General features: G+C 40.8%; 1 protein-coding gene across 8 annotated transcripts in view; it reads right to left on the bottom strand.

Annotated features, from left to right (window-relative positions):
* TTC37 (tetratricopeptide repeat domain 37) overlaps nt 1-14,272 on the bottom strand; it is a 64,718-nt gene that overhangs the window by 36,787 nt on the left and 13,659 nt on the right. For 7 of the 8 annotated variants that reach the window (XM_042449411.1, XM_042449412.1, XM_042449413.1 and 4 more), the window contains 10 exons: nt 13,168-13,266; nt 12,950-13,067; nt 12,566-12,706; nt 10,170-10,271; nt 9,413-9,552; nt 6,710-6,796; nt 6,515-6,618; nt 6,230-6,356; nt 5,088-5,267; nt 2,498-2,622 (listed from right to left, as the gene is read on the bottom strand). In XM_042449411.1, the coding sequence (XP_042305345.1) occupies nt 2,498-2,622; nt 5,088-5,267; nt 6,230-6,356; nt 6,515-6,618; nt 6,710-6,796; nt 9,413-9,552; nt 10,170-10,271; nt 12,566-12,706; nt 12,950-13,067; nt 13,168-13,266 (1,223 nt within the window). The remainder of the gene's footprint in view (nt 1-2,497; nt 2,623-5,087; nt 5,268-6,229; nt 6,357-6,514; nt 6,619-6,709; nt 6,797-9,412; nt 9,553-10,169; nt 10,272-12,565; nt 12,707-12,949; nt 13,068-13,167; nt 13,267-14,272) is intronic. The other variant, XM_042449415.1, reaches the window with a different exon arrangement.

The following is a 14,272-nucleotide window of genomic DNA, read 5'->3' as shown; positions in this document are numbered from 1 at the left end:
ATGATGATGATGATGATGATGATGATGATGATGATGATGATGATGATGATAGTAATAATAAATAAAATATTTATCTATATCCCGCCTCTCCCTTCCAGGATCTAAGTGGGCAACAACAGTCCAATAAAACAGATACTGTATACAGACAATAATAAAATTTCTTTAATCCTCCTAACCCTCCTTTCTTCTGCTAAAATTACACATAAACATCAAGATACAATACAATATCCCCAATACAGTGTATTAGTTACAAATTTTATAACTAAGGGTCGACACAGGTTGAATCATTCCAAGAGACCATCAGGAGAGGCAGTGAAAGAGTGAATGGATCAATTTGGTTAATTCAGATGGAGGTTAGTCTGGAAAGGCCAGCTGGAAGCGATCCGTCTTTCTCGCCTTTTTAAACATCTCCAAAGACGTAATATGGCGGATCTCTTCCAGCAGGTCATTCCATATTTTAGGAGCGGCAGCTGAAAAGGTCCTCTGGGAAATCACCACCAGCCTGGTTTTCTTTGGCTGGAGTAGGACCTGAGTGCACGGGAAGGATTGTATGGGAGGAGGCGTTCCCTCAAGTATGCTGGACGCAAACCATGTATGGATTTATAGGTAATAGTCAACACCTTATACTGATCCCAGAAGCTAATAGGCAGCCAATGAAGCGATTTCAATATAAGTGTAATAGGGTTGAATTTAGCTTTATCTACGACCAACCTGGCTGCAATATTCTGAATCAGTTGCAGCTTCCAAATGTGGCACAAGAGTTGCCCCATGTAGAGTGCATTACAGAAATCAAGACAAGAGATTACCAGCTAAGGTCGCAGCTGGCGTATCAGCCGAAGCTGCTAACAGGCACTCCTAGCTGTCACATCAACCTGGGAAGACAGCTGAAGCAACGAATCCAGAAGTATCCCCAAGCTGCGAACACAGTCCTTTAGGGGAACTGTGACCCCATCCAGGACTGGTGAACAAACCTCTATACCCGGTGCAGGGTTTCCTATAGCGAGTACCTCTGTTTTATTTGGATTCAACTTAAGTCTATTTTCCCTCATCCAATCAATTACTGACCTCAGACAGTCATTCTGAGGGGAGATGACTTCTTTGATCACTGAAGCAGTCGGAGACATAGAGAAACAAATTTGGGTGTCATCAGCATATTGATAACATCCCGTCCCATGTCTCTGGATGAGCTCACCCAGTGGCTTTATGTAAATGTTAAACAGCATTGGGGACAGAATTGTGCCCTGAGGGATGCCCAACTTGGATAAATAACTGCCTGAGAGGTAGGAGCGGAAACAATGCAACGCAGAGCCGCTGATTCCTAACTCTCTCAGGCGTTCCAGAAGGGTACTGTGGTCGATGGTACTGAAGGCCGCTGAGATGTCCAAGAGCACCAACAGGGTCACACTTCCCCTGTCAATGCCCAGATGGAGATCATTGACCAAGGCAGTCTTCACTCTGTATCCTGACCTGAAGCCAGTTGGAAATGGATCAACACTCTCCAAAGCATGTCTCACAAACTCTCTTATCAATGTGTTTTTTCACTGGAACTAATGTTGCAGTCCCACAACATCTGATGAGCCAGCTGCCTGCCCCTAAGCTAAAGAATCACACTCTAGGGGTGGAATTCAGGTAGGGACATCAACACACGTAAGTGTCCCTTATGTGCGCAAATGTGTTTTCTCAGGTACTGCGGGGATGGAGTGCCCTTTTTCTCTGTGCAGCACCCAAAATCCCCCTTCCAACTTAATGTAAAGCTCCAAAGCCACTTCACATGACCATTTCAAGCATCAAAGTGAGCAGGCAGGATTGGAGAAGTGCCTAGTACCCTTCTCCTGCCAGATGCACAATGATTACAGAAATGCTGAGACTCCTGCAGCACCCTGGGAATATCAGCACTGATGTTATCATTTGGCAATGGGCTATTGGCTGGATAATCAAACCTTCTCTGATCCTGTCTACTTACTGTGAAGCACAGAATGACTACATGAGGTGGTTTCGGGGCTTTGCATTAAGTCTGATGTAGTTGTATATGTCTCAGCATAGAACAGGTCCATACACAGATATTTATACTATGCTGAGGGAATGTTGAATTGAGATCAGATGTTTTACATAAAAATGAAGATAACAGATAAGTAAGTTAGTGCAAATCAGCAGCAAGCAATAAAATCCACAGAGGGGGAAAATGCCTTTCTAAACACATAAATAGAAAGCTTGATCTTTAACTTGAACTCTAAACTAAATGAAATAGGTACAGAGGGAAGATGAAAGAAGACTGAAGTACTACTCAGGACAAGAACACTCAGAATGCAGTCATTCTGCCAATGGATGAAAAGAAACGGAGGGGACAGTAACTAGGCAGGCTGGGACATGCGCATTATATGGGAAGGGGCAGGATATTTCTGCAAAGCAACTCAGCTCTAGAATATTTCATAGGGATTTTCTGTGCAGACGCAAACCTGCTTGTGTGAGGCACAGAAATCACAATGAATTCTCTTACTCTGCCACTGCTTGTGAATGCTGGCCAGCTCTCAGGTAATAAAGCCCACGACGAAGCCAGGCCCATTTAGCTCGCCCAGCACTTGCTCGTTCTGTCACCTCTGTCAAGATGGCAATGGCAGTTTCCTAACAACCAAATAAGATGTGAACAGTTTATTATGTGTTTATATGGTTGCAAAGAACAGGAAGGACTCAGAATTAATTTCTTAGCATTCATGTATGAAAACACCAAATCGAACGTAAAATTTCCCATGACCTACCAGTCACTACCAGAGGCTAATCAAATAGATTTTGATTTCATCCAGATTTGCTTTTGCCTGCCTGGAACTCATACTCCTGAGCTGAAAGCCCTACCTCCTCACAAACAGGGTTAGCTGTGGTTTGTCAATGATTTTAAAAAAAAGCACTCACAACATTTGTTCAGGAAGACTGCTCTTCCTGTTAAATGTTCCAGCATTCAGCATTGACAATGAACACAGATTCTGAGGTTAAGATCTAGCTCACATCCTTTGTTACAGTCATGCTTCCTGGCCCAAATCTTGTTGGTGTTTTATGTATGTAAAAGTTCCCCTATGGAAGTCACTGGACATTTTTGTCTGATGTGAAACAACCACATTGAATTCAAGGCTGAATACGTGGGGTTGCACATGAAGTGTCATTATGCATACATGTGTCTTTTTCATGCACATACACCACACTTGAACACATATTTAGTTGTGGATTCAGTTGCATATTTTGTATTGATTCAGCTGCAGAGCACTACCATTAAACAGATACCACTTTGTTGGACACATAACAAAAATCATGGGAACTATTTTTTACTTTTAAATACTGATAAAATATGACTTTTTAATGGTTAACATATAATCTCAGGTAAAATAAACTCCATATTCTTATTCCGCACAGATTAAGATACATACAATGTACTGCGTACATAACTCTAACAGCTTTTCAGTGGTACATGGGGAAAACTTTCAATTTACTGTTCCTTGATTGTTTCCATACTGCAGCAGGGTTCACAAGCTGCCCATGCTTACAGTCATCACCGTTGCAGCCAGTCAGTAAGATGCATCAATGTATTTAACTAAAAGCCTTATTGGCAAACTTAAAATTTCCACATAGAAGGCTCCCTCTGTTGGTTCAAAACTGAAATGCGAAGGAAAACAGAACTTCCTCTGCATCAGTCTACAGTGGTACCTCGGGTTACGAAATTAATTCGTTCCGCGGCTAATTTCGTAACCCGAAAAACCTTCGTAAGCCGAATTGCCATAGGCGCTAATGGAAAAATAGCTCTCTGCTGCCCTCCGGTGGCGGAAAATAGCGCCGAGGTTTTTTCGTAACCCGAAGAAACCTTCGTAAGCCGAAACAATAAATCCCTATGGGATTTTTTCGTAACCCGAAAAATTCGTAACCTGGGTAATTCGTATCCCGGGGTACCACTGTACCTTCAGATTTGGCTATAATGGCAACAAGTAAAGGCAGAGACTGAATTTCACATGTGGAACCCCTCTTAAAATGTAGCTGATCTTGCTGTAACTATTCAAATTGTCTGGTTGTTTCTACTGTCTCGTGAATACAAATAAATATCTAACACACACACAGGAATAAATTCAGAAAATAATAGTTCTGGGAAGAAATGGATGAAAACATGTTAGCATCAGAGAAGCAAAGATTTAATGCATACTACCATATATAGTTGACTATAAGTTGACCTCCTTTATAAGTCGAGGTCAACTTTTGGGGCCAAAATTTAGGATTTTTTTTATAGACCTGTGGATAAGTTGAGGGTCAGACTTAAGGAGGGAGCCCGGCTGGGGAGAGGCTATGGGGCAACTGGTCTCCTTTCCCAGCCTCTCCCCAGCTGGGCTTTCCCCCATGGCACCCTGCAGCCTGTCCCCAGCTGGGCTCACTCCCCTGGGGAAAGCCCAGCTGGGGAGAGGCTGGGAAGGACGATCAATCACCTTTCCCTACCTCTCCCCAGCTGGTTTTCCCTGCAGAGCTAGCTCATCTGGAGAGAGATTACAGGGCAATCGGTCGCCCTTCCTAGCCTCTCTCCAGCTGGGCTGTCTCTTGCAGAGGCAGCCTGACTGGGGAGAGGCTTGGGTTGTACCCTCTTGACTCATGTATAAATCGACCTAATTTTTTTTGGGGGGGGGCAATTTTTTGACCTAAATTTCTCCACGTATACATGAGTATATATAGTATATAGGATACCACTAACTGAAAGCTAGAGGAGCAAATAAAACACTGGGAATATTTGGAAGAGTCATCTGCTGCTTGTCAAAAACATCTGACACATGACAGCCCAGATAAATTTTTGAACGATTATGTCAGTTGTTACATTAGATCCTGAAGCCATATGAATCAGTGGGAAAGATTTTTGAAGTGGGAAAAAGACCAAAAATCTAAGATATTTTGATTTTATCTTGTGTGATTCTTCCATGAGGACAAGAGGGGGGATTTGTAACCCTGCAAAAAAATTAAACTCATAGGGAAGAGAAAGTAACTTTGAATCCATTCTATTTTATGATGAGCACTGCAGCCATTCCAAATACTGCAGTGGTTAAAAGAATTAAGTAACTATACAGTACCAAGTCTCCAAGCTCAGTGCTCAAGTCCACTACAGCTGCTCCAGCATCTCCATCTGTTTTATCTTTTTCAAAAGCTTTTTTATAGCAACCAAGAGCTCTGTTTTTATCGCCAGCTATATCTCTGTAGTATTGACCTAAGTAATGAAAAGCACTTCCTAGGTAATTATCCAGTTTTGCTGCCTTAAAAAAAGAAGAAAAAGAAGAAGAAGAAGAACACTTTAACCATTGCTTTTAAGCATAAACATAGTTTTGATAGATTTCTTAATGAAAACCAGCAATCCCTGTCTTTTGTATCAGTGTATATCCTGTCTTGTGTCAGCTCTGAGATCTTTGGGGGATGCCCTACTCTCAGTCCTGCTTCAATGCACAAATCTCATGAAGAAGCTAGAAGGCTTACTTGCTAGCTGCTCCCAGACTATGTCTAGAATAAGAGGTATAGCTACAGGAGGACAAAATGAGGCCATTTCCAAATTTGAATCTCTCTCTTTAAACTGATCTGAATTCATTTCTTCTGTGGAACCAGTGAATTAACCTTCTGTTCTCCTCTCTAACACAAACATAAATGTGTATAATATTCTTTGCCTGTATTTTTGGCAACTCTGGCTTTCTGAATCTTCACATCCAGCAATTACACTGAAGACAACAATTCTATCTTGGAGCAGAAACCCACATCTTTTTGCTGATAAAGAAAGAAATATACCACTGGCACAACAAAGACGTTCTTCTGGGGCTTCACAAAGAAGGTTCAGTTGCTCCCCAAATGCACTTACACACTTCACTGAGACTTTTAATACCAGCAAACCTCCACACCACTTGTTTTAGAGTGGCATATCTACCAGAAACTTAAAGGATATATCATTCATGTTCCCTATGCTTACATCTCCCTTCCAAGATAAGCAGTATCTTGTGCTAAGGGGAGCAAAATAAAGATTGGGCTCCAAAGCTTCTTCTTTCATTCAGCCCTTGATTCACCTTGGGTTACTGATCACTATTAGCCTCTTGATAATGTTTAAGATAACACTGTTATTCAGTTGCTGATTAGTATTAGCCAGCAGTCTAATCACTGGAGCCTAATTACAGTATAGTTGCATTCATTACTAATTACATTCATTAGCCAGCTATCACTACTCCACATGTTTTACCTTTAAAAACTGAGTAAGGGCTTTTGACTTATCCTTTCTTGTTTCTTCACTCATAAGCCAGTAAGTGAGGCCCAGGCAGAAATGAAAGTCAGCTCTTTCAGCTTCTTTTTCAATAGCTCTCTGGAAACTAAAAGGGAAAATTGTATTTTAAAGGATTACTTTCTTTTCAAATGCCCCAACCTTAAATGCAGAGGTTGGCAGAGCTACTTTGGTGGACTACAACTCCTATATCTCAGCAAGCTATAGGCCAAAAACATAACTTTTGCAAATGAATATGTGGCTTACCTTGTTTCTGCCTGATAATAGTTCTTTTGCTTATAACAAATCAACCCTTCAAGATAGCAGGCCTCTGCCAGATCAGGATGTGTCAGTTTAAGCTCTTGTGCAATCTGTAACAAAATGTTGAATTCTACCACTTCTTCCAGAAATTTTTTTTAATCTTTTTAACAAAAACTGTACTATAAAGAAAAGCATACCAACCTTTGTAGCTTCCTCAATAAGTCCTTTATTTAGATATGCCTGTCCTTTAAGAGCTATAAGCTTTGGATTGCTGTTTTTATCCAGAACCTAGAATCCAAATCCAAATTTGACATCTCAATTTTCTGAAAACTAAACCATATTATAAATGCTTATCGATCAAACCATCCTTTGTCATTTTTTGCAATACAAGGCTTGATTTTCATCCCATCAGAACACATGAAAAAGTCTGATAATATTCAACAACAGAGAATACTACTAACATTAACTTTCATGGATGTTAACTTGCAAAAATTAGTGGCTAAAGCGATTCTGATGTGCATAAAACCAAAATGTGTTATCAAGCTGGGATGGTACATTAATGATCACTGCATCCTGCCACTAAAAGAAATCTGAGTGCCAGCTACTTTCAGCTTCTTCCTTAAGTATCCTAGCAGACTGGAATAAAAATAGTATCCTTATTATTCATGTTGACTTCTGTGGTATATGAACCCCAAAGGTCAGAGTGGAAAAGACACTCTTCATACAATCAACAACTGCAATTGCATTAATGGCATCTCATCTGTATAGCCTGAATGGGTTTTAAAGAGCAAACAGCATGCAGATGGAGAAATGCAGAGTAGGATATTGGTAGGAAAGACAGGGAGGCTCTGGTGTTTGTTACTGGCAATGGTATTTCACATCTGTGCCACAAGATACTTTTTTCCAGTACAAACTGCAGACGCAGGACCTGTGACTAGACTCATGGGAATAGAATGAGGGTAAAGGCCCCTAACTTCCATGCTGCCCTCATGCCTCATATTACATGGCATGTAATATGGAAAGGCTCACTTGTGAAGTGTGAGTATATGTACATACAATTCAGTAAGACAAGTGGCATCTCATCTTGCTTGGTCCTTAATTTTGAATAATTTCTGCATTCTTCCAGAACTACTGATCAGGAAGCAAACACATGAACAGTCAAAATTTGGGGGAGGGGGGTGTCTGCAAAAACATAATTCCAGTAGTCCCTTGGCCATTGTGAATTTCTAATGCTAGAGATTTGTGGTAACTGCCACATGATAAAAGGCTGGGTATGTTATTAAAAATGAGCATGTCATATTCAATTACAAATGCACCCTCGAACTGTGTTAGCTTTCTTAGCAAAATATTGGCTGTTCTCACAATTTTGACACAATCTTTTGGAAAATAAGACATATAATGCACATCAATTAGATTGTTCTAAAGGTATAATACTCTGAGGTTGCCAGGCAAGTGTTATAGTTTGCATCTGAGTACATTTAGAAATTCAGTGTGGCATGATCTTTATAAAGTTTTAAATGTATTCAATTTTTAAATCCAATACAATTTAACACATGTTATGCAAGCACTAGAGTAGAACATGCCATATTTTCCAACTGATTTCTATATCTACTGGCTATCAGAATCCGGCCTGTTTTACTTTACTGTTCAGTAGTATCTCTCATCTCCCATCAAGGAGACGTTTTAGAAATGTAGGTATTGAATTTGTATATAAAACCCTGAAACACACAATACAACAAATCTACAACCTTAAATTATCAGGGATGTTTCTGAAATGGCTAATTAAGGGCAGCAAACATCATCTGCTAAAACCACAGAAGACTCAGCAACATCACACACAAATATTTATAAGGTGAAACTTTCCCCATCACATTTCCATGTCAGGAAAACCATACTTTGCTACACTGCTGTATACCAGGCTACTGAAGAGAGCTTATAATAAGCAGCATGGGAGGGAGAGAAACAACTGTAGGCAAGAAAAAGAAAAACTAAAGAACAAGAAAACTAAGGAAGGCCTGTTACAGACTGCCAAAATAAAGCTGCTTCGGGTTTCTTTGGAGGTATGCTATTTAAATGATGCATGGGTCCTACGAGTCCAGAGGTCATGCCAAAGCCACACTCCATTCCTAAGCACTGGAGTGCAGCTTTGGTGCAGCTTCCGGATTCTTAGGACCCATGCATCCTTTAAATAGCATACCTCCAAAGAGACCCGAAGCAGCTTTATTTTGGCAGTCTGTAACAGGCCGAAGTGTGGAAAAGAGAGAGCAAGGCAAAAAGTGTGTGTGTTAATTAACTGGCATACTGTTTGCAACATCCAAAACAATGCATCTCAAACTGGGCAGAGCGGAGAAAAAGTTAATTAAAAGGAATGGTTGTTGAAAAACCTTACAGGGCATGACTACTTGTATAAGAATGATGGAAGTTGGCTTTTCTGAAAGCTGTAGATCTTAAACTATGGAGGTGGAATCAAACAACTGCAACTACTGGAAAGAACATAGGCCCTCTTAAGCTGGAAAGGTAGAAAGCTGGAGCTGAAAATCCTCTGAGGATGACAGCTTAACAGAAATGATGGAAGCTGCATTTCAAATGGATCTGCTAGCTAGACCTGGTAAAGAATGGGAAAAGAGGTAAATCCTGGGCTGTGCTGCCAGCCCAAATGCTTCCGTGAATAGTATGAAACTGAAATGCTAGGCAGAAGTCCTGGCACCAGAGCTGATTACTTCTTCTAACCCACTACACTAGAGGTATAGAAAGATAGACAGGAGGTGAAGGACAACCCATGTCTCACCTCTCCATTACTTCTATCAGCAATTGCATGGGTACAATTACAACAGAAGGCTCATAACACCGAACTGATATAGAGTTTATTTATAGAACTGCTTTTTAAAAAAGTTTATCACATACCTGATCAAGGGAATTTATGGCTTCGTCTGCAGCATCAGCACCTGGAATTTTAAGCAAAGCCAATGCTTTGGATCGACAGATAAGCTCTTTGTGTTGCTGAAGAGAACTGACTTCACAAAGTAGTCCTAATGTCCTTAAGGCTGCCAATAAAGAAAGATATCTAGTTCTGTACTTGTTTTAAAGTCACTGTTACTTTAATAACTTAACAGTTCAGTTCATTTTCACAGTTTAAGACTGCTAGTTAGATTACGAATTCTGAATGCAAAAATAATCTAGGGATTTGGGAAGCAATCTTAATTTATTATCTTTACAATATGAGGATATTTTTAAAAAAGCTATCCGAGACCACTTGTTTGTATTCTACAACATATCTCTTTTTCTACACTTTCAAAAATCTGTTAAATAATATTCAGAACAACATTAAATATATAAAACACTACCATCTAGCAAGTGCAATAATGCCTGTTACTGCAAAATTACAATGAGAAAAGAGGCTTCTTCAGTTAATTTCAAGATTGTAGATCCAATAGGCCAGCCAGTATTTTTAAACAGATCCTGAAAGACATTTTATTAAAAACAGTTTTGATTGCTAGATATGGCAGTGGGATCTACAGTTCTTGTTTGACAGTGATGTCTGAAAATGTCTTTCCACTGCTTTCATTGTTATTTGATTGATTCATTTAATTTTTGTAATTCTATTACTGTTTCCTACCTTGGAAATATTCTAAGTTAACATCTTCTGTAGTTCTATATTTACCTTGATTGCAAGAATGAACAGCTTCTTTGTATTTATGCATTTTCACCTGTACCTCTCCTAAGTAGCACCATGCTACAGGACATTGGCTGGTCTGTTGCAAACCTAGCAGGAAATATTAATTGAATACCTTTTTAAACACATATGTTCAGAAGGGCTTTACTGATATTAGAACTTTAAAGAATGTTATATAATTTTTCAGTGCATGTACACAAAGTGACTGCACCCAAAATAACTTGCTCAGCTAATAGGCCGGACCAGTGTGGTCTTCATTCTTATATATCTATGAACATCCTAATATAATAACAATAGGCAAGTTTTGTAAATGTTAAAGTTAACATGGCCTAGATCTAACAGGTCTCTCACAACTAACTTTGGAATTCTGCTGCCCTCAGAAACTGTCTGATGATTAATCATATTGATTTCAGAGAGGTTTACTGCTAGTGTAAAGTCCTAAAGTAGGATATAAAGCACAAGTGGACAACAATGGCCCTCCAGAAGTTTTTAGCCTACAAATGCCATCCACTCCAGCCAACAGTCGAAAAACATTTGGAGAGTCCATTTGTCCACTGCTGATATAAAGGTCCAAAACACACTACAGAAATAATCCACTTTGAGACTGCTCTAATTGCCCTGGCTCAGTGCTAGGGAATCCTGGGAATTGTAGTTTATTGTGGCAAACGAGCTCTATGACAAAGACTAAATATCTCACAAAACTACAAATCCCAGAATTCCCTAGCATTGAGCCAGAGTAGTTAAACCAGCCTCAAAGTGGATTATGTCTGCAATGTGTTTTGTACCAAAGTCTCAAAACCGAATGCATATAATAACAGATCAATGCTCAAAGTGGGAGAAAAAAAGAGGGTGACTGTATCAAACTCCCACTTCATAAACTGAAATATACAGTCACTCTAACCTAGGCTTGCCATATCCCGGCTGTACCCGGGACAAACCCGGGTTTTGGGGCCCTTGGATTGTCCCTGCCCGGGTTCAGCAGTTTGTCCCGGGCCCAAGGGGCTCGGGCGCTCATACACCTCTGGCGCGCTTCCAGGCTCGGCCACAGCTCCTTCTCCTCTCAGATTGCCCAGAGGAACTGCCTGCGGCACTTCCACTGACCACAAGGGGCAAGAGGAGGAGCCCAGGTAGGAGAAGGAGCTGTGCTGGGGCCTCGGGGGCCGCCACCGCCATGTGCACGCTTTCAGCGCAGAAATGGCGGTGGGGTAAAGAGAGAGGCCTCTGTAGGCCTCTCTCTTTGGTGGGGGGTTGGGGGTTCTCCATGCCTGCTGGCGTGTTAAAAGCGCAGCAGCACCCATGGAGCAGAGAGAGAGGCCCATAGGCCTCTCTCTCTGGTGGCAGGGGGGGAGGTTGGGGGGGTTCCGTGGCTACTGCTGCACTTTTAGCACAGCAGCAATCACAGAGCAGAGAGAGAGGCCCATAAGCCTCTCTCTCCGGTGGCAGGGGGCGGGGGTTGGAGGGGCTCCTTCACCTCTTCCTCTTCTTCCTCCTCCTTCTCTCTTTCTCCTCCTCTTTCTCTTCTCTTCTTCTTCTCCCTCCTCCTCCTCTTCTTTCTCTTCATCCTCTTCTTCCTCCTCCTCCTCCTTCTCCTTCTCTTCTTCCTCCTCCTCCTCCTATTTTTATCTTCTTTTTCCTATTCTTCTTTCTCTTCCTTTTCTCTTTCTCCTTCACTTTTCTTCTCCCCCTTCTTCCTCCTCTGCTGCTGCTGCTGTTGTTGTTGTTGTGTGCCTTCACCTCCTTTTCAACTTATGGCAACCCTAAAGAGTTTCCTGGGCAAGTTTCTTCAGGGAGGGTTACCATTAGCTACCCCTGAGATGCTGAGAGAGTGTGACTTGCTGCCCAAAGTCACGCAGTGGGTTTCCATGGCCAAGCTGAGGTTTGAACCCTGGCCTCCCATTGTCCTAGGCCTCTACAGCATAAGGTACAATACTCAGTTATTCTTTGCTATTGTTTACCTTCAAATTATTTTCCCCTTATGGAGACCCTAAAGCAAACCTATCCTGGGGTTTGCTTGGCAAAGTTTGTTCAGAGGTTTGCCATGGCTTTCCGCAGAGGAGGCTGAGAGAGTGTGACTTGCTTGAGCTTCAGGTGACCCAATAGGCAGGGAAGTGAACCCTGGTCTCCAGAGTCCTAGTCCACCACACAAAGCTACATCCCACACTTCTATCCAGGACCAGGAAGAATATTAAAATGTCCTCCATTTTGAGCATGCCTAAGAAGCATGCATTTATATTAACATTTTTTTAAAAACCATCAAATTTTTTCACGTGTCCTCCATTTGTAAAAAATGTATCCTACATTTGAAAATGTTGTCCTACATTTGTCCTAGTTTGGAGGTCCTGACTTATGGCAACCCTACTCTAACCTCTTTCCACATTGCTTACCTTCCGTTAGATTTTTTTCAGCTTCATCATATTTTTTTTCATGGAGGGACTGAATTCCTAAAGCAATAAGAGCTGGACCACTTCTGGAGTCGATATCCAACAGCTTCTGACAGTAACTCAAGGTATCCTCACTCAAACATCCTAGGAAATTTTATTCAGCCATATTTTAGAATTTGAGAAGGACATACATAGATATAAATATACATATCACAAATAATTCTGCCACATTCATGTTTCATGTTTTGTTTTTCAAAAACATAGTATTTTTTAAACTTGTCCATAGTTTTAAGAAATGAAGCAGATGCTATGATCAAGGAAAAAAGGAGTTGGAAAGCCAAAATTAAAGTTAAAAATTAAAAAATGAGATTAAAATTAAAAGGTTACCTGAATTACCTGACTGAATGAAGTGTAAGCAAAGAACTTCCAGAGGATAACTCACAGCAGGGTACAGAGTCATCATATCTTCACAGGCTGTCTTCAGTTTAGAATACTCATGAGGGAACTTATTTTTGAAGGAGAAAAACAATTAGCAATTTAGGCAGCTGTCAACAGTAAAGAAAACTGTCTTATCCTGGAGCACTGGAAATAAAGGCAATCCTTACTTTTGACAAACAGTGAATAAACTCTCCATATAGCTTCTGGTGCTCTTCACTTGGAATTGGTTCTGTGGAATTCACAGCCACTTCAAATGCATTAAGGAGCTGAAAAAGCAAGAAAGATTCTGCAGACACAGCAAGAGAATCCAAGAAAGAGCAAATTTTTAACAAATGGTGATGTGCTCTCTGGTTGCTATGTGCAACTAAAATTAAATTCCCCATGGCGCATGAGGAAGATTCAGTGTTTCCCATGGACTGCTCCTCCTGTCTATCTAGAAAATGAGAATAAAATTGTTGTTTTACATTGTTGTTGTATGCCTTCAAGTGCTATCCTATCACAGGGTTTTCATGGCAAGGTTTGTTCACAGGGGGGTTGTCTTTGCCTTACCCTAAGGCTATGACATGCCTAAGGTCACTTAGTGGGTTTCCATAGCCGAGCAGTAATTTGAACCCTGCTCTCCAGAGTCAGTCCAGTGCTCAAACTATTATACCACACTGGCTCTCCTATTGTTACATACAGTTGTATATTTATTTGGGGGGTTTTGGTGTGTGCGTATGTGGTTTTTTTTTTAAAGGAAAAGCATTTGTGCAAGACTACAAGTTTGAGGGAAAGGACCACTTAAATGTTTTATTGCCAGATGTTCATTCAGAATGGACCCAACATCCTCGTCCTCCCAAAACAGTCCACTTTCCCATTCACATTGGAGACAATACAGGGACCAGCATCTTTTCACAAAGGATAAAAAAGCAGCCTGAGACAATCACTGGTTAAATAGTTGGCAGGGGGGAAATGAACAAATGTTATTTCCTCAACCACAAACCAACTGCCAGTCTTCAACTTCAGATTCCTTTTTCTATTTAAAAAAAATCTGCCAATAAAACAAATCCTGGCAATACATCCAATGTGTTATCATATTTGGATCCTTAATGCTGCTATTTGCTTTTTCATTCCAACACACAACACTGCTTACTTCCACAATTAGGATTTCCAGTCACAGGAGTACTTCTGAAGTATAGACAGGTGTATCTCAGTGAATAAAGTAGACTTCTTCATGGACATTATTTCTTTAACAGAAAAGTTGGTACCAGAGGCAGAAATAACATGGAAAGG

Source organism: Sceloporus undulatus, chromosome 2 (genome assembly GCF_019175285.1).
Source record: "Sceloporus undulatus isolate JIND9_A2432 ecotype Alabama chromosome 2, SceUnd_v1.1, whole genome shotgun sequence".
NCBI lineage: Eukaryota > Metazoa > Chordata > Lepidosauria > Squamata > Phrynosomatidae > Sceloporus > Sceloporus undulatus.
The sequence above is the reverse complement of the archived record's forward strand: the minus strand, read 5'-3'. Positions and strand labels throughout refer to the sequence as shown.